We start from the raw sequence: 17,762 nt of genomic DNA, 5'->3' as shown, positions 1-17,762 counted from the left end.
AATTAACTTGCAGAAATACTCTAGCATACCGTTTTGAAAAAGAACACATTCTTTGAGCTCCTGTATAAAAACAAGTTACTCATTGAGAACTATCCATCCATTTCTGAAGCTTATAGTTCCTTTTGCAATAAAGGTGAGTATCTTCTGTTAATTGTACTTTTGCAAATCAATAGGAAAGCAATGTTTTATAAAATGACATGTCAGAAGAAAACATATCTAGTAAACAGACTTGGAAAACGTCGGTGTTGTTATTATGCTTCTCAGACTGGGTTTAAATTTGTTTACATCAACCTATGCTTCCAATATTTATGTTAGACCACTGCAGATTTGTGGTTGACCTACATATGCAAACAAAACATTTGCTGCATATTTGGGGAGGGGGGATTTGCATGACAGAAGATGATGAAAATATGCATAATTGTAGATGACATTTTTCATTCCCGAATCCTGCTGCACAGAACTTTGGAACTGGCCATGCATGAAAGAGGCTTGCAATTCTAATGGGCAGATTTCCTGGCTACGCTACAAAGCTGAACCGTGAAGACCTTAAGCTTCTGTTTCTTCTTGAGAGACACAAATCTGCTATAATCATCTAACGAAGCAGACCCTGTACTTGCAGAGAACACATGACGCTGACTGAGGAGGACTGAAAGAACGACGCTGGGGTAGCCTGTTCCACATGTCACTTTTGAGTTCACATCATATGGCACCTTCAGAGACTCACTGAAAGATTTTGCTTGTGATTTTTTCCTTGTTTTCTTCAAATCCCTGATACGGCAGAGGGTAACATCACACAATTTCAGTTAACAGTACCTTGCCTCCACATTTCACCACCCAGCACCATTTAGAGGATGTGGTTTGTGCCTCCAGGCTTAGCTGGTTAAACAAAGATTTTACTTTATCACCCAATGATCATAAACGATAGAGAGTTATCTGATGTAGGAGTAACTGCAGGACAAAATATGTTTCTGAATAACCTTTTCCTACCATTTCTTCCACCTTTATTTTGATAATTTACTTATACAAAAAAGTTAAGCAGATATTCTGATTTGTTCCCAATGTTTATGTTAAACTGAAGGTCCAGACCAATTCATTTAAATGAAGGTTGGGCACCTGCATTGTTTGGAATAGAATTCTCTACTTCTCTTTGCTTCCAGATCTTCTTTTTCACTAGGGGAGAGGACAGCTTCCGAGAACAGAGGGAAAAACACATACATAACCTTCTGACCTCGCAGTAGCTTTGTAAGACAACATTTCATGGCCTTGGAGATCTCCCGACATGCTGTTCCCCTTAAGTCTCTGTCTTAACTTTTGATCAGTGTTTTAAGATATCAAGAAAAGCCAACAAGCCTTGCTGTGTGGTAACGCTGTTTAATTTTGCTTCCCTTGAGTAAAGGAGGTGACTGTGAAGGAAGTAGAATACATCTGAAATTTTAGAAATCCAAAAGCAATATATATTTTTTTTGCCTCCGCTAGCAGAGCATATTGTTCCTATAATAGCCTCTCCTCCCTTGCCTCCACATCAGCTCATCCTGCTCTGTAGAAGGAGGGGACAGAAGCTGGTTGTTAGTATTACGTACAGAAATGACTCCCAAACTCTTAAACAACTATTATACACAACTGAGCTAAAATCCAAAGTCACTGAACTTAGTGAAAAGTTTTATTGCTTTGCTGCAAGCTCGGATGATTCACCTGTATTCTTTCTGTACTGTAAAGCCATCAGTAAGTCAGTTATGTCCCTTTGGTTTTAATCTATTAACTTTTACTGCAGTAACTGCCGATTCTCAGTAACTATAAAGTGGGCATACTTTGCTTCATTTTGTCCCTTTATTAAATGTAAGCAGCATTTTTCTGTATTCAAGCGAATACACATCTGCTGAAGATTGGCAAGTGAATTCAGCTGCTATATCTCACGAGGCTGTGCACTGGCACACTGGAAGTCTGCTACCATGAAAGTACACCAGAGACTTCGCTGTAAAAATTGCAGCAGAACAAGTATTAATAATGCTAATAAAAATGGCATGACAAAACCAGATCCGCTAAGATAGTAAACTTGTAGAGATCTCTCAGATCTTACGAGTATGATATGGATGTGATTTCCCATAACGGAGCTTTTATCTGCCGTTACTGGATGTCGGTGTGGTTGTTCTTCCTATGTCACATCTTATTTATCATTTAAAATCTTTGCAGTTCTGCAGAGCAGAAATAAGTGCTTAAAATGGTTAGCAAAAGGGAGGAAAATTTCTTGGCATCAAAACCAAATCTCCTGTGGAAAGCGTGCAGTGCCTCTGCAACTTCCCTATCTGAGTTGTGAAGGTGGGTTTTGGAAGAAACCTGACAGGATCGGATGGGAGCAACAGCGACCTTCCATGCAAATCAACCAAAGAAACAATTAAAGGACACGCTATAAATACCAACTACCTGATTTACATCACATTCAAGGTCCCTTCAAATAAGGAAACTATAAAGGAAGAGAGATTTCCATTTGGAGCGAATGTCGATGCAAAGAAACGTGCATGTGTAAGAGAAAGAGTAGGAAAGAAACCTTGGTAGCTGTGCCTGAAAAAGAAAGCTGATACAAACCTGCTCTCTGCAAGAACACTTGAAGCTATGAGCCAAGAAGCTGTCTTTGGTGCTTAACTCCCACCGTGTTCAGAGAAATAGGACTTTCTAAGTGTGCTTTGCACATCAAAGGAATAACTAGCTCAGTACCTCCATCTGATGCAAACACCCACTATGAAGTTTGGCTAACTGCTCATGTCAAGAAAGCGTAATGCTTGTAAGGGTTTGTTTATACTAAATCTGTGATGATATGCTGTGTAACAGTTTAATTCCACATATTTGCCCAGTTTTATTATCCAGAAGGAAAGACACAGTTTTTCTTACCTGCAGTGGAGTCAGAGAATTTTCTTTGCCCAGCAAAGAAACAGCAAACTAATGGCTTCGTAAGTTTAGCAGCCTTCAGACTCAATTCTCAAACACAGATCCAAACCATTAACCTTAGAAGAGCTAAGCCCTATGAAGAGTTCATGGAAGTTAATGAACACGGAATATTAAACAACTCCATTCAATTGTGATATAACAGTCTGGCACTGCAAGCTTTATTAAATCACAATTGCCTTATTTTTCCCAGGATTCCTGTGAAATGTTTCCACCCTCCTACCCAAAGGATTTTATAATCTGCAGGATACTGGAGAGCACCAGAACTGAAATAAAAAGCCCATTTTTATTATTTCATCCTGTCTACCAGATTAAAAGATTTGACTCTCCCAAGCAAAGTCTACACGCTCCCACTCACATGACAACGCTCTTGTGTCAATGGGAGGGAAATGAGGAGGAGCTTTCAGCAGCTCAGCACCATGACAGGTTCATGCATGCCTCAGTTAAAATGCAGTATTGCAGAATCAATGTTGAGACTCGCTAGTAGTGGCTGCGTTAGGCTTTCTTCTCTTACTGGTTGAGCTTCACTGGCGTTAGCATCAAAGGAAGCACAAGCACAGGCTGTGCCCAGATGACTGAGTGGCATCTCCTTCTCTTAGGGCTTAGGAGAACCAAGGACTGCACTTTGCTCCATCACTTCAAGGCCATTTCCACACAAAATCTAGGTTTTTCATTCAGGTCAACAGATATTTTTTTATATCAGTATTTCTACAAGATAAGTGCCATGAAAGGTTCTAAGTAGACAAAATCAACAGATAACTAAACCGATGTCTCTGCAAGTGAGATGTGTATCTAGGCTGATTTTGAGTTATGCTGAATGAAAGAGTGCATGTGGATATTTAAATATAAAGGTACTGTAACATTGTAACTTGGAATTAAAAAAAAAAAAAGCCTGTCTGGAAACAGAAAAACAGCACAGACGCTGGCCACAGAACTCATCCCAGCACAATGTCCACAGTGCCAGAATGAGCTGCTAATACCACAAAGTACTGGAACATGTAGACTCACAGTCAGTGAACCAACATTAATTTCTTGGACTTTTTCTCGCTCTCTTAATTGTAAGTTTCTGGATTTTTGGCTCTTTTCCATCTCCCTTCTGACTTACCAGTCTTCAGAGATGCCAAGAAACTCAAGATGATTACTCTCATGAGTTGGAGACAGGGAATAGTGCGCTGTCCGCCTGTGGCCAAAATTTTCTCTCCTGCTAATGTTAAAGCCACACAAAAGGTGGTGTCCGGCAATGCCCAAGCATCCAGCTGGGTAGTTATTTGTATGAAAGTTAAAACTGATCGCTGAAAAATTAATTCTTAGGAAGCCAAATTAAATCAGTCAGAGCAAATATAAGCCTCATCCCCTTGGGTTCTACACAGTTTACATTTCTGAGCGTTCCTGTAAATGACAGAGAGCGCAGCTGTACTCACAGCTGGAAGGCAAGCCGTGGGTCCTGCCACCGAGCTGTGCACGGCCCCGCACCCATCCGTACCTGTGCTGATGCCTGCTGAGAACGAGCTGCTCGGGCACGTCGGGCATCCCAGGGTGGCATCTGCGGGGGCTCTCCTGCGTGCCGGCAGTGCTGCACCACGAAGACAAAGCTGGGAAGAAAAGAACAGCCTAAGTGCACAGCAAAAGCCCCAAATCCTGGCAGTGTATCGAGTCGGTCAGTGGACATCAACTGTGCAGGCTTCTAACAGAGGGCGTGTGTTAATTACTAACAAAGCTAAGTCACATTAAAATGGGACATACATGATTGTTTTAGGCCACCATTTGTGCACAGAAGTTGCAGTGAGATCCTAGATCATTCTGTACAAAGTCTTTTTAGAATTTCTAACAAAGGGAGTGCAGCAGGTGCTGCTGAAATTATACAGCGTGACTTAAACTGTCAAAAAAAAAAAAAAAGGCAAACAATTCAACTAGGACGAGCCTCCATCCTTAACCCTTCGTCTCACAGCACGGCTCCCAGCCAAGGCAACACCAGTGCCGGCTCCGAGGCGTGCTCTGGACACGGCCAAGGCTCCACACCGAGAGATAGGAACCGGGGATCGGTGTGCGGGGACCGGCCGTGCTGCCGCAGCGCTCCCCGGTGCTTCCAGGCACACCGGGCCGGGGCAGCCCCCCCACGGACAGAAACCCGGTCCGACAAAAGCACCATCGAAAAACCTGCCAGCTCCCCGCCGCTTTCGGGCAGGCAGAGGAACCCTTCCAGCGCCTCGGTGCGGCCTCCCCTTCCCCGAGCCGCTCGGGGCGAGCTCCGCGCCCGCCCGGCGGTGCCTCCACACCGGCTGCGGCCGGGGCGGGCCCCAGCGGGCCGGGTCCGGTGCCGGCGGCCGCCGCCCCCCGCATCACATGAGGGAACTTCGGGCCAATGGCGCTGCGGCGGGGGCCGGGGCCCCGCTCGGTGCCCGCGGACGCTCATTCAAAACGCGGCCGGGTTCGGGCACCGCCAGCCCAGCGCCGCCGCCTCCCCGTGCCCCGGCTGCCGCCCCGAGCCGCCGCGCAGCCGGGGGGCGCCGCCGCCGCCAGCCCCGGGGCTCCGCGGGGCCGGGCGCTGCCCGCCGGGCTGCCCCCCCCCGCCATGCCTCCCCCCCTCCCCGCCGCCGCCGCCGCCGCGGCCTGAGGCGCCCTCCCGCCCTGCCGCCGCCGCCGCGATGCCGGTGAAGAACCGGTACAACCTGGTGGACGATGGCTGCGACTCCCGCGTCCCACTGCACAACGAGGAGGCCTTCCAGCACGGCATCCACTTCCAGGCCAAGGTGAGCCGCGGCACGGCCCCGCTCCCCCTGCCCGGGGCTGCGGGGACACCGCCTGTCGGAGCCCCCCCCCCCCCCCTCCTCCCCCGGCCCCGGCACCCAGGGGGCACCCCGGCCCCCGCCCCCCCCCCCCCGCGGTGCTGGGCCCTGTTGCAGAGCCGGGCCCGCTGCCAGCCCGTCCTGCACCGAGCAGTCCCGGGGGGGGGGAGGGATGGTCGAGGCCGGGGTCTCGCCGTGCCCCCCCCCTTAGTTTTGCCCCCAGGGCGCCTCTGAGGTGCCCCCAGCCCCGCCACCCTGCAGCCGGGTGCTGGGCCTAAGGAAGCCTGAAGAAAGGTGCCAATGAACTATGAAAGCTTTACGCTTAATATCACAAACAGGTTCTTTTTTTTCTCTTTTTTTCCATTTTTTAAGCTGTTTAATGCTTACAAGCCTCGTGTGCTTCATTTATGAACTGGTGAGGAAAGACCCCTCCTGAGAGGGGCAGGTGCCAGCTGCACGCATCCTGGCTCAGGCTGGCTCTGCCCCGTCGCCGCGCAGGGTCCCGCTCCTGCCACGGCGAGGTGACGGCTCCCGACCCCCCTGGAAAGCAGCAGCTGCTACCTGCTGCTGAAAAGCACCTCGTTCCTTACCTTATTCCTTGTTCCATCTGACCTGACCCCTGCGTGAGAAGCTAGACACGGGAGGGCTTCGTTTAAATGCACGCGGTCTTGGGGTATCAGAAGGAAATACGGACATTGTCAGAAACTTCACACTGATCACGAAAGATGGTCTGGCACTGCACCACCACCGAGTGAGCAACTCAGTGGAATTGGCATTCTGTGGACAGTGCAGGGAATAGGTTTATAATTCGCCTGGCAAGAAGAATTGCATTTTGCTGGAGCAACTCTGGGGCTTTCTTCCCCTCTTTGCAGGTGGCCTAACACAGATTAGAAATGGAATTCACGCCTGCTGTCTCCTGAGCTGGAAAGAAGGGGAATGTATTCAAATAAAGCTTTGAAACATGGATTTTGTGCAGTCTGGTTTTCCTGCTAAATGAGCTGCAAGATTTAAATGGGATGTAAGGATGAATCTGAACAGACAGTTGATCACATCTTTAAAAATCTCTCTTCCTTAGGGGAGAAAAACAATTAGTCTTTGTTTCTTTTTTTAAGTTAATATTTGCTATACCACAAACTGTTCTGAGAACAAAAATCTTTTATTTTTAAAAGATGTGAACAGGCTGTACCTTTAACTGAGTGCAATGGGCTTCGTAAGAGTGACAGCTTTTGGCACCCAGAGCTATTCGGAGAGCGGATCGCTGCTGAAAGGCATGTGGGTCTGAGATGGGGTGTGCATTACCTTAGTAACGTGCTCGCTCTGTTCTGTTCTCGTCTGCTTCTTCCAATGAGGACACTCACAGTGGGCACATCAGGCAGCTGCAGCTCAGGATGGCAAGGCTGCAGCAAGCAGCCAGGTGTCTGACACCAGGCAATCTCCCTGGCCACTTAGTCTCTAATCTCCGCATACCAAACCATATTGCTTGCCCTATAATCTTCAGGGACAAATGTCACAAGGTCAGAAATGGCAACTGCATGTGGAAAGGTGGCTGCGTGCACAGGAGCACAAGCACCTCAGCTCTGCTAAAGCAGGGAGTTTGGGAGAACCTCGCGTGGCTCTGCTGTCACCAGCTCTCTTCCTGCCCCACCTGTGAATCCGCCCTCGGCAGGGTGGCCCGTTCCCGTGCAGCTCTGCTCTGTGCAGACAAAAGCCCATTGGGAGTACTCATGACCACACCGATGGCCGCCTCAGAGAACAAGATGCTTGCAAACAAACAGGCGTAGCTCTTGGGAGACACTGACGTGCCCTTGCAGTGAGGGCAGAGGGAAATCCTGGCTCCTCTCTCCCTTCCCCGCTGCCCTCCAGCTCTCTGGCTGGAGTGGTTTGGCTCTCCTGTGGTTTACCAGAGGACACGCCTGAAGTTGCTGCTCTTAAAAATGCCATTTTGCAAAGGCATTTACAGAAACATCAGAAAGAACAGATGACCTTTCAGATCGCTTGCGGTGTTTATTTCAAGGCAGATAAAAGACCAGTAAATACCGAGCCAGGAGAACTCATCTCTGAAAAGCTCTATTATGCGTAAGTTTTCAGGATAAAACCCATTGCAAGCTGCAAGTGTTATAGCAGACAAATTAACACAGAACTGTGTCAGTAACAGTGACAGCTCTGTGGCTGCTCTCAAGGAAGTATTTGGTCTCTGTTCATAGCTGTTATCACATAAAGTGTTTGCAGGGTTCTCCTGACTGGCTGCCCCCTTTTTCCTCCCCCCGTCTCAGCAGAACAAACTCCAAAAAAAAAAAACCAACTTGGAGCCAAACATGACTCATGAACCAAGCTCTCAAAATGGGGACTAAGCTTTGTCACCTGCCCTCTGTCCCGACAGACCCCCCTGGGAAAACACCAGTGCCAAGCTCCTCGTCCTGCACCAGCCCCTGCTGTCGGATGAGGACACTTGTCCCCACACCACTCACCCTCGTGCTCAGGCAGCATCTCCCTGCCCTGGACACGTGAAATCTCTCCTCAGCAGAGCACTGACAGCACGGGAGAACAGGCCGCCAGCTTGCAGAGAGCTGTAGGTGTTGGGGGCCTGGCGGCCACCCCCTGCCTCACCTTTCAGCCCCGCAGCAAGGGGTGCTGCTGCCCTGCTAGGACTCGATGCTCGGGTGTAAATCTTGGGTGCCACAGGCGGCTGCTATGGCATCGGTGCCGGCTCACCCAGCAGCTTGGTTGGGATTGCAGCTCCCATAAGCTTAGTTAAGAACCGCTGGTACAGGACACAGCTTGGAGTGTGCTTACGGGACTCTGCAGGCAGGTGAACGAGTCCAGCCAAGCCGAAGCAGCGTCCAGGGGGAAGATGGTCCCGACTGAGAAGCTAACCCAGAACTGTGAGCCCGTTCCAGCAGGGCTGGTTATCGCACACCCTGCCAACTGTCTAGCTCTCATGTGCTTTTAGCTCCGAGTCCTTTAAAAGCAGATGTGGGGAGGAATGACAAAGGATGGATGGTCCTGTTTTCAGACCCGCGGGACTGTGATTTGATTCGCAGCAGACGTTGCTGTGCAAAGCACGGGCAAAGGCACAGCCAGGACCTGAATCCGGTCACAGACTCACGCCCAAAGTTAGGAGTTAACATCCCCCTAACTTTGATAACACTATCCACAACACATATCCCTACCATGCTCTGGGTTAAGAGTATCTAACCACGCAGGGACTAATTTGATGAGATGCAGTTTGTTCTGAAGAAGCCTACACTGTTAACTCATGCATTACTTCACAAACCATCTCACTGTTCTGTCTTTCAGTACATCGGTAGCTTGGATGTGCCCAGGCCCAGCAGTCGCGTGGAGATTGTGGCAGCCATGAGAAGGATTCGGGTAAGTTCAAAAGAGCTGAGTCTCACGTGGAATAAAAGGTTACCTTCACGGGAGTGATGTGGGTGCAGTGCGCTGTTCTGCGTTTTCCTCCATCTCCCCCTTCCTACCTGGAGCTCAAATCTCAGTCAGGATTGTAACTTGCTTCTCTAGAAACTCCCAAGGCACGTTAGGATAGACCTGCCCCCCTGTTCTTTGCAGAAGGATCAGTTAGCAGAGCTCAAACAAAACCCTAGCCTCTGCCAAGCAGGTATGGGGATTCTCCTTGAACCTAAGAGATTTATTTAGCCTGTTTTTTTCGGTACAAAAAGCAAAATGAGCACAATCTGCTTCACAAAAGCACTCAAATTCATTGATAGTTCTAGGTACATTATGTTATTATATACTGAAGTATCAGTGACCTGGCAGATGTTATGGTTGTAAATCCCATTAGACAGGACTTTGTGGATTCTGCTGCTCATGGATTAATTCGCTGTTTTTTCCCTGTCCTCCAATACAGTTTTACAGTTCCTGTTTCTCATCATCAAGTCTGCACTGTTCCTCCTCTAGCCCTTTACTTTTCAGAACAGCCTGTGAATGGTCACCAGATTTAGCAGTGATAAGCTTTGTGGCTAGCTTACATCTGGTTCATGTTCACGTGCATCTACCCCAAAAGGCAGTGCAGCCATTGTGCCTGGCTGAAGCGTTGTGCGGGTCTTAATTCTGAGGTTGTTCGTATGGCTCACATCAGCTGAAGCAGGTTTGAGAATCTTCCATTTAAAGCTTTGAAGGGATTATCCTATTCTCCGCCCTTCCCCCTGCAGTGTTTAACCATCTATTTTTCATTTAGAATAGTGCTTTTTAAACTTAGCCTGTAAGTGACTGGGGAGCTGATGTATTCATTTCCAGCCAGGCTCAGAAATGACATTCTGTGCCTGCTCAGACTCTCAGCACAGCTCTTGCTCAGAACACGGTGCAATCACAATCTAAATTGCCTAGTTATTTATGGAGCAGGTGAACACCAACAGGAAGCAAAGGCAATAGGTGCGGAGTACTGGGCCAGTTCAGATACTGGTGCAGCTATTAATAAGTTTTGCTCTGAATCGATTTTTTGGCATTTTGACAGTGCACAGCAAAAGCGGCTTCTTACGATCTTTGAGCAGGTAACACCCTTGCAAGAAAAAGCAGGTAGTATTTCAATCCCAGTTTCCAGAAAGTGTTGCGTTCTGTTTTCACACCTGCTATTGCCCCAGTGGCACAGTATCTAGCCCTGAGTCGTGGCAATGCCATAACACGTTCAGGTGCTATGTGAGGCATGTAACAAACCATCTGCATTTCTGGATGCCATCAATTAATCTGATCGCACAATATTTTTAAAGTAGGCACCCTGTATTCTACACTGGATTTTTAATCTTGGGAGCCCTTTCCAAAAGGGGAGGGCTTCCCTTTTCATGCATGTATTGTACAGCAGGATCTCATTCAGACGCTTCCTGGCTGCTGAGCGGAAGATGCTCCTCTATTGAAGATAGTTAATTGGCACTGATCCTTAATTAGAGCATAAAGAATGAACTGGGAGGTCTTTGAAGAGAGTTCTAGTGCATAGAGTACACAACCTAGGAACTGAGGGAAGATGGGGGTTATTTATGTAGCATTCATTTGCATGCAGTGGCCTTGTCTATACTGGAGTCTTTTCCCATGGGCTCTCAGCAGAACCAGTTATAACTGGGAGGAAACACTGGGAGAAGCTATTGGTGGAAACTAGTATTTTGCTACCACCGTATTGTGAGCGGGAGCGTCTGTTTGTGCTGCGAGAGCGAGCAGGGTCCTGCGGCCCTGCCAGGCCTTGGCGAGGGCACGTTCTGCTGAAGCTTTCATCCTTTGTGCGCCCCAGTGTTCAACTGGAATTCTCTACTGGAGCGGAAGAGAAGGGACGCGCAGTACAAGCCCCAGCACAACATCGCCTGTGCTGCCCTGTGTGCCCTGCGACACGGGAGGAGGCAGCGCTGGGGCAGGCAGGGCTGGGAGCCAGCTGAGCACGGGGGCAGCCCCTGGCACAGCCCGGCTGTTATTTGTGGCTTCTGCTGCTCTGAGAGGGGACCACAAGGAGGATGAGGAGTTAGAGCGCCTCTCTTTAGGGAGTCACAGCCCTCTTTTTCCAGGCTTGACAGAGCTGGTTACTCTAGTTACTCATTAGTAAGCTAATACAAGCTCTGAAACTGCCTTCCTACTCCTAGGTCTAATTCTGGTCTCCACTCTGTGATTAAAAGCACTTGCCCCAGGGAAAAACCAAGAGCTATGCAGTGCTCAAAGTTGTCCGTACAGTGTGGGAAGAGAGAGAAGGTGGTAAGAAAAGCAGCGACTGGAGTTGCTAAGTCTACTCCTTGGCACCTTGCTGGCCTGTGTTTTGTACTGGGCTCCTTTGCCAGCTGCATATGAATTATGCCAGGGAGCCTAGGAGGAGTTCAGCAGCATTCTCCCCGCATCAGCAGAGCGGTCTGCTTGCAGAGTTCAGGACACGCAGAGTGCTGTGGGACGCTACTCCCAGAGAGCCTCAAATGACAAGCTTTAACATTAGCCTGCTGCAATCATGATCTGTTCTTTTGCAGAAGGGATTTAAGACGCACTCTCATAGTAAAGCTTAAATCCATATTTCTTACTGAATGGATGCTTGTGGAATTGCTAGCAATACTCCATTAGTCACAGATTAGATTCCCATTTCATAACAGGCTGGAAAAACCTTGTCTCGTCATGTTCTATGCTTCCACTGAAGGGAATGCAAATGCAAGAGGTAGAACAGGGAAGTTGCTGTTCTTAGCTCCCCATTATGCAGAGCTAGACAACTTGAAGTTTGCTAATCCGCTCCGTGGCTTATTAGTTGCATACAGCTGCCATGTTATTATATGATCCTTTGAGTTCAAACTAATCCCTCTACCTCCTCTAAGACCTGGCAGGGGAGGTGATGAAATTAGTTTGCCACTTGAATGAGTACACACTGTGCTCTGACAGGCACATCAAGTTCCAGGTGCCGGTGAGGAGAGTCCAGCTCCCTGCGAGCACCCAGCGCTGCCAGGCGCCCCACCGGCTGTCTGCTGCTGCTGCCCGAGGCCATCCAGGTCCGGGCGTCTGGCAGCACCCACTCAGCTCCTGCCCTCGGAGTCAGCGTGCCAGTGCTGGCTTTCCGCTCAGGTGGATTCATCTGCAGACAATGAGCCTTCTCATCACTCTAGGAATTTATCTACAACACGAGATTTTTCTTCCTACAGCAGTCAAGTGGCAGCTAATATGAAGAATGTAAAGTCCTTCTCAAGGGCCCAGATAGCACCACGATTCAGCAGGGTCACTCTCTCCCTAGACACACTACTCCTGGCTGCCTTCTAGAGGACAATTAAACAGACAAGTCCTCCCTGTAGCCAGATGAAGGCTCTCACTGGTAAGGAGGAGATGTTGTGGAGCCCAGGTAACAACAAACCTACAACAGCAGCAAGACGGCTTTGCTGGCAGTGCCTATTGGTATGGCCCTGGGGGTACAGATGAGCTCTGTAAAACACAAAACATTTCTGAAGATCCTGAGGTTGCTTGGGAATCTTGCCCTGAGAGACCAAGGAATAAATGGCTTGATGTGGAAGGTTAACATTGCAGCATGTCCTGCATCCTTTCCCCAGCTTCCAGAGCTAACACTGACCAGAGGTGAGGGTCAGCTGGGACCTGCCTGGAGCAGCACAACCCTCAGCTGAGCCCTGCGCAGATAGCCCAGCAGCCCTGGTGAAGTGCTGCTGTTTTGAGAGGCGAGTTTCCAAGGACGCTGTAGGAACAGTGCCCAAGCCCATCACCCCTACAGACAACCTCCTGACAGCAATTCCCTAATTTACTCCGTTTAATTACCTTTAAGGCAGAGAATCAGGCTCTCTGGAATTTGCACTTACAGTTCTATGAAGCCTAGACATTTCGGGCCTGTTTGGGACTTGAGCAGGTATTAACACTCGGAAAGCAGCCAGATGTTGGGTTGCTAGTTCAGTTTAATCATTTCATTAGGGGACAGGCTACTGGTGCTGGGCCCACCCAAGCACCAGGATGAACTAACAGGAGGGAGGCATCTCCAGACTAGCATGTTTCTGCTGTTAACCTCCATATTTCTTACACTTAAATTAACTGAGAAGTCTTTTCTCCAGGATCTAGTGTGCCACAAAAGCAGAAACATTTATAAATCCTGACACAGGACGCATCAGAAATGCTGAGTTCTCCTTGGCGTGAGAACCAGGTTCTCACTTCAGCCTCCTCTTTATCCTGATCATTTTTTGCTGCATTCATGCTCTTAAGCAGAGGCTCAGCGAATTGCAGTTTGTCAGTGTAGTATTCCAGTGAGGAAGTTCAGTCTAGCCACACAATAAATCATACTGACTACCAAATATCAACTGGTAGTGTTGAAGTGTGACATGACATCAGCTTAAATCCAGATGAGTGGAAGTCAGAGTCCTTCAGTGCGCGCTGGTGAAGCAGAGGAGGCAGGGACAGCTGTGCAGACAGCAGCTCCCACCTGATGGCCGGGCAGGCTTCGTAGGGCAGCCTACGCTGAGAGCCACACCGGGCTGTAAATGGCGAGGGCTCGGGAGCAAATCTGGGCGTCATTTGTCTGCTCGTGCTACAGGAGAGGAACCAGGCAGACAGATGGCGGAGGGCAGGGTGGCTGCCTTCAGTCATTTCAGTTTAATTTATCACTGTGTGGTGGGACTCCAGAAATAGAGATGTTTAACAGACTTGACAATGAGATTCTTCTAGAACACAGTTCCTTCAGTTTTCCTAGGCAGACACCCTTCCTACTACAGAAGAGAAGTTTGCCAAGATTATTGCTGCGTAGATTTCTCTAAAATGTTCTGCCTGTCAGCCCTTCTTTACTTACTATGCACGGAGCTAAGCTTTCCTACCAGCTTCGCATTAAGCTGAGCTGGAGCTGTGTTCAGTACTTTAAAAAAGGGGGGGGGAAAAAAAGCTGAACTCCCAGCTGGTGGGTTTCTTGGTCAGTCTTTGCAGCCTCTCCCACTTTAATGAAGTGGTTGGCTCGGCTGCAGCTGAAGGACAGGCTCAAGCGTGGAAGTTCCCCTGTGCAGCGATGGAGCACTTGCCCTGGTATAGACCTCTGTAGCTGCATGCCAGGCTCTGTTGGTTTTGGATGGGAGTTTGTTCTGCTGCAGTTCCTGGAGGGCTTTTCCTTTCAGCCTCTTTGGAAGAACATCCAAGTGCTCAGCTAATGACAGCCCTGGGCTGTGAAAGAAAAATATGCCAATTTCTTAAAATATTTCAGCAGTCCTCAAACCGCTGGTGTGGACCTTTCTTTAATTCTCAGAATGCCACACACCTTCCTTTCATTTACAGGACGGTACAGAAAAAACAGGTGACAGTTCTTACATGGCTGGAGTATAAAACACCAGCATCTCACGTGTCTGCTCCAAACTGCTAGCACAGCCTGAGCCAGCTAAGGACACCGCTGATAGTACAGTGTGGGGAATACGTTCCATGTTTGGGTGAGTAGCCAAGTCCCATTTACTAGATGCCTTGGGAGAGCTGGCAGGAGAGGAGAGCCACCTCGGTTCACCCGAGGCCTTTACATAAATATTGTCATCACATAGTGGCATTCACTGATGAACAGCACTGCAGAAGACGGTCCCATGCTGTGGCCATGGTTCCAACCAACATTTATATTGACAAGCATACAGGCAGGCATCAGGCCTTACAGAAAGATGAGAGGAATACTTCAGATAAACAAGTTTCCCTAAGCCTGTACATTTCTCTTCCTCCCCTCTACAAAAAGGACAGTATATGCTGCCCAAAAGTATGCTCCAAAAGAGCAGATCTTTTTCTAGGATGCCTTCCCTTCTTCTCCAGAGAACCTCGCAGGGACTGCATGCTCTGCTACACATTAGATCAAGCCTCTAGCCTCCAGAGCTCAGTGGTTGTAGGTGTCCCAGTCTACGTGAGCATGTACTAACTTGCTCTCATACCTTTCGCAGAAAGTCTGCTGTCAGTTTAGGCTGTTCTGCACAGCAGAGGCAGTACATGATCAGGCTACTGCCAGTCCTCAACAGAGGCTGCAAGCCTACCCCAAAAATTTAACTGGAGAACTGACACTAGAGACTTCACTTGGAGAGAGATTTACAAGAGATCATGGAAAGCTTTTGTCCTCTGTCTACTCTCTGGATCTTTCTGTACTTCCTTATCCCTCTCCAGCAGCCCACACACCTTTGCCTGCATCACTACCTGTTACCTGCTTTAACTGGGGGGGTACCAGTCGACACAAGAAGCTACACGCACAGAGAAGGCCAGTCTCAGACAAGCAGGTTAAGAAAGCTGGGAATAGCGCAAGGGCATCAAGAGCAGATGCCTAGCAAGGCATCCTCGCCACGTGGCTCTCCTCCCTGGGGAACAGAGCAGGGCTGTCCCATTACCCACAGGAGGGCTCAGCTCCAGGGTCATTCCAGGTACTCCAAGGGTCCCATCCCCAACAGGCATCTGATGCAATTTGAGGTTTCTATCACACAAGATTAAGCTAATTGGTTTTACCTTTCTAGGCCCTGGCAAAATAGAGCAAGTGTTTTCAGGATGGTAATTAAGCGTTAATTGCAGCTAAGTTTAGTCCTAATGCTTCATTAGTTTGTTTTCCTCTATGTGTTACAGCTCAAGCAGAGTCTCCTGTGTGGGGATCAGGGTGGGCTTCCAGGGAGCCCCAGGAGCCCCGCTCCGAGGCGCCCACCGAGCCGTCCCTGCACCTTCCAGTGGGAGGAGAGCTGCGGAGGCACTGGGACTGGGAAGCCCTAATCCTCATCCCAGCTCTGCAGGGCACTGGTACGCCCAGACACACGTGCTAGCCTGCTTTTGTGGCACAGAGGATTTGGCATCCCTTCCTAGGGCTCCTTCACCAGAGCCATTGCCACCCCAGCGGGCTCTTGGCCCACACCAGAGGAGGGCTGGTGGCCTCAGCATGTGCAGCCGGTACTGGAGCTGCTGATACACAGCACCCTGCTCTGCTAAAAAACAATTTACAGTTCACCACCCGCGTTAGGCTCCCCAGCCTCTGTACTGGTTTCACAGAAGATAACAGACCCGAGGGATGTGCCCCAGGAGACAACAGCCACATCGCAGGCCTTACCTTCACGTGGCCAGGGCACTGTTGGATGCTGTGGAGGGTGGGCAGGGGACAGCAGGGCCTCTGCTGGGGCAGAGCTGCATCTCCTCATCTGGCCCCTGCCTCATCTCCACTGAGTTTTCCTAACCCTGGGCAGACCTTTACAGGCTCCCGGTCCCAGCATGCCCTGTCGGGCCCAGCACCTCCCCTGCCAGGAAGGCACTGGGGCCCTGGAGGCCCTGTGGTGCGGGTATGGCTTTGTGGGGCTCCCTGCGGCCTCTCTGCATGTGTTCTCCAGCCCACGGTCACCTCGGCAGGCTCAGGCACATTTCATACATACGCTGCTTTACTAGCCATACAGAAGCATTAATTTTTATAAACTGAAGAATTAGCTTTAAAAACACGGAAGCTGCTTTCCTAGAACTGTCTGCCATGTCTTGGACCGGCCCAAGCTTTTTCCATCTAATTTCTGTTCCTCGTGTTATCATAATGCAAAGGGAAGAAGCTTTTAAAGAGTTGTTTTTGCAGCGGCATCATGCGTGGTGTTTCTAAGCAGCATAGTGTGGCTGTGGTAGAGAACTGACTACGCTCTGCTTGTGCATCTTGAGTGGGAGGAGAGGAATAAACACCTTTTAGATTGAATCCATCCATCTGCTGGCTGCTTGGGGATGTCTTGCTGTGCCAGAGGCTTAGCATCTTCTGCAGGTTTCTACCCTGCTCGTCTCCATCCCAAAATCGTCTCTGGACTTCTTGCCACAGAATAATAACTTGTCTTCTGCCACTTCTGAGCTGAAATTATGTGGGGCTGGTTTAGCTGTGACTATGTGCCACTGTAACAGAAGTCATTTTAGAGCTTTTTTTCTGTAGCCTCATGCTATGACCTAGATTTCCAGAGGGGACTGGCTATTATAGATGCTTCAGTTCTTATACCCTGTTCAGATAATGTACTATGTTTGATTGATAACAGATGGACGGAGGGACCACTCAGTGAAATGTGCCATCTCTAAGCAACAGCGACCTTTCAATGCCTTTCTGAGAGAGCTGAAAACTGGATGGCTTCTCCAGTGAGGGGGTGGAACTAGACAGGCATATTCATATTGTTCTGCATAAGCCATGATGGATTGAAGTTTAGCTGAAGGCTAATAAAATCAGCAGTTAGATAAAAGCTAAATTAAAATGTTAGTACTAAATAGAACAAGACAGAGCTCTTTGTGTGATGTTAGATCTTGGCATTGAGGCAGGTACCTTTTAATTGTAAAATAAAGTGGCTTTAACAGTGTTATTATTTTACAGAAGCTTTTGCGTTCACTAGCTAAAATATCGGCATATGAGATCTCTGCAAAGCTTTTATCTAGTTCGAAATAAAGTAGGTTTTTTCGGCAACTATATTACTGGTTGTAGAGTATTACAGAGATGAAATATAATGGCTTTCAAATTACATTCTGGTGTAGAGCAATCAGCCATGACTCAAAGCTGCTTCTTTATTGGTGTCTGAAAAAATGTAATTGAGATGGCAACCAGAGTGGCTGCAAGCACACTGGACTAGCTCGTTAATGAGGAGGTGCCTTAATCTG

At 48.8% G+C, this 17,762-nt stretch overlaps 2 protein-coding genes across 4 annotated transcripts in view; one reads left to right on the top strand and one right to left on the bottom strand.

Annotated features, from left to right (window-relative positions):
* TTLL11 (tubulin tyrosine ligase like 11) overlaps positions 1 to 5,222 on the bottom strand; it is a 55,997-nt gene extending 50,775 nt beyond the window's left edge. Inside the window, exons 1-2 of one of the 3 annotated variants that reach the window (XR_013940937.1) lie at positions 4,684 to 5,222; positions 4,424 to 4,532 (exon numbers count right to left, since the gene is read on the bottom strand). Coding sequence is in view for 2 of the 3 variants with exons in the window: in XM_080562037.1 (XP_080418163.1) it covers positions 4,424 to 4,609 (186 nt within the window). In the remaining variant the exon portion in view is untranslated. Of the gene's footprint in view, positions 1 to 4,423 lie in introns of all 3 variants that reach the window. The other 2 variants (XM_080562038.1, XM_080562037.1) reach the window with 2 other exon arrangements.
* A 134-nt stretch (positions 5,223 to 5,356) lies between these two features.
* Positions 5,357 to 17,762, top strand: part of LOC308180404 (carboxyl-terminal PDZ ligand of neuronal nitric oxide synthase protein-like) — a 31,861-nt gene continuing 19,455 nt past the window's right edge. The window contains exons 1-2 of the mRNA XM_080562035.1: positions 5,357 to 5,690; positions 9,024 to 9,095. Of these exons, the coding sequence (XP_080418161.1) occupies positions 5,586 to 5,690; positions 9,024 to 9,095 (177 nt within the window). The 5' untranslated portion in view covers positions 5,357 to 5,585. The remainder of the gene's footprint in view (positions 5,691 to 9,023; positions 9,096 to 17,762) is intronic.

Source organism: Anser brachyrhynchus, assembly GCF_964034855.1.
Source record: "Anser brachyrhynchus genome assembly, chromosome: 19".
Taxonomy (NCBI): domain Eukaryota; kingdom Metazoa; phylum Chordata; class Aves; order Anseriformes; family Anatidae; genus Anser; species Anser brachyrhynchus.
The sequence above is the reverse complement of the archived record's forward strand: the minus strand, read 5'-3'. Positions and strand labels throughout refer to the sequence as shown.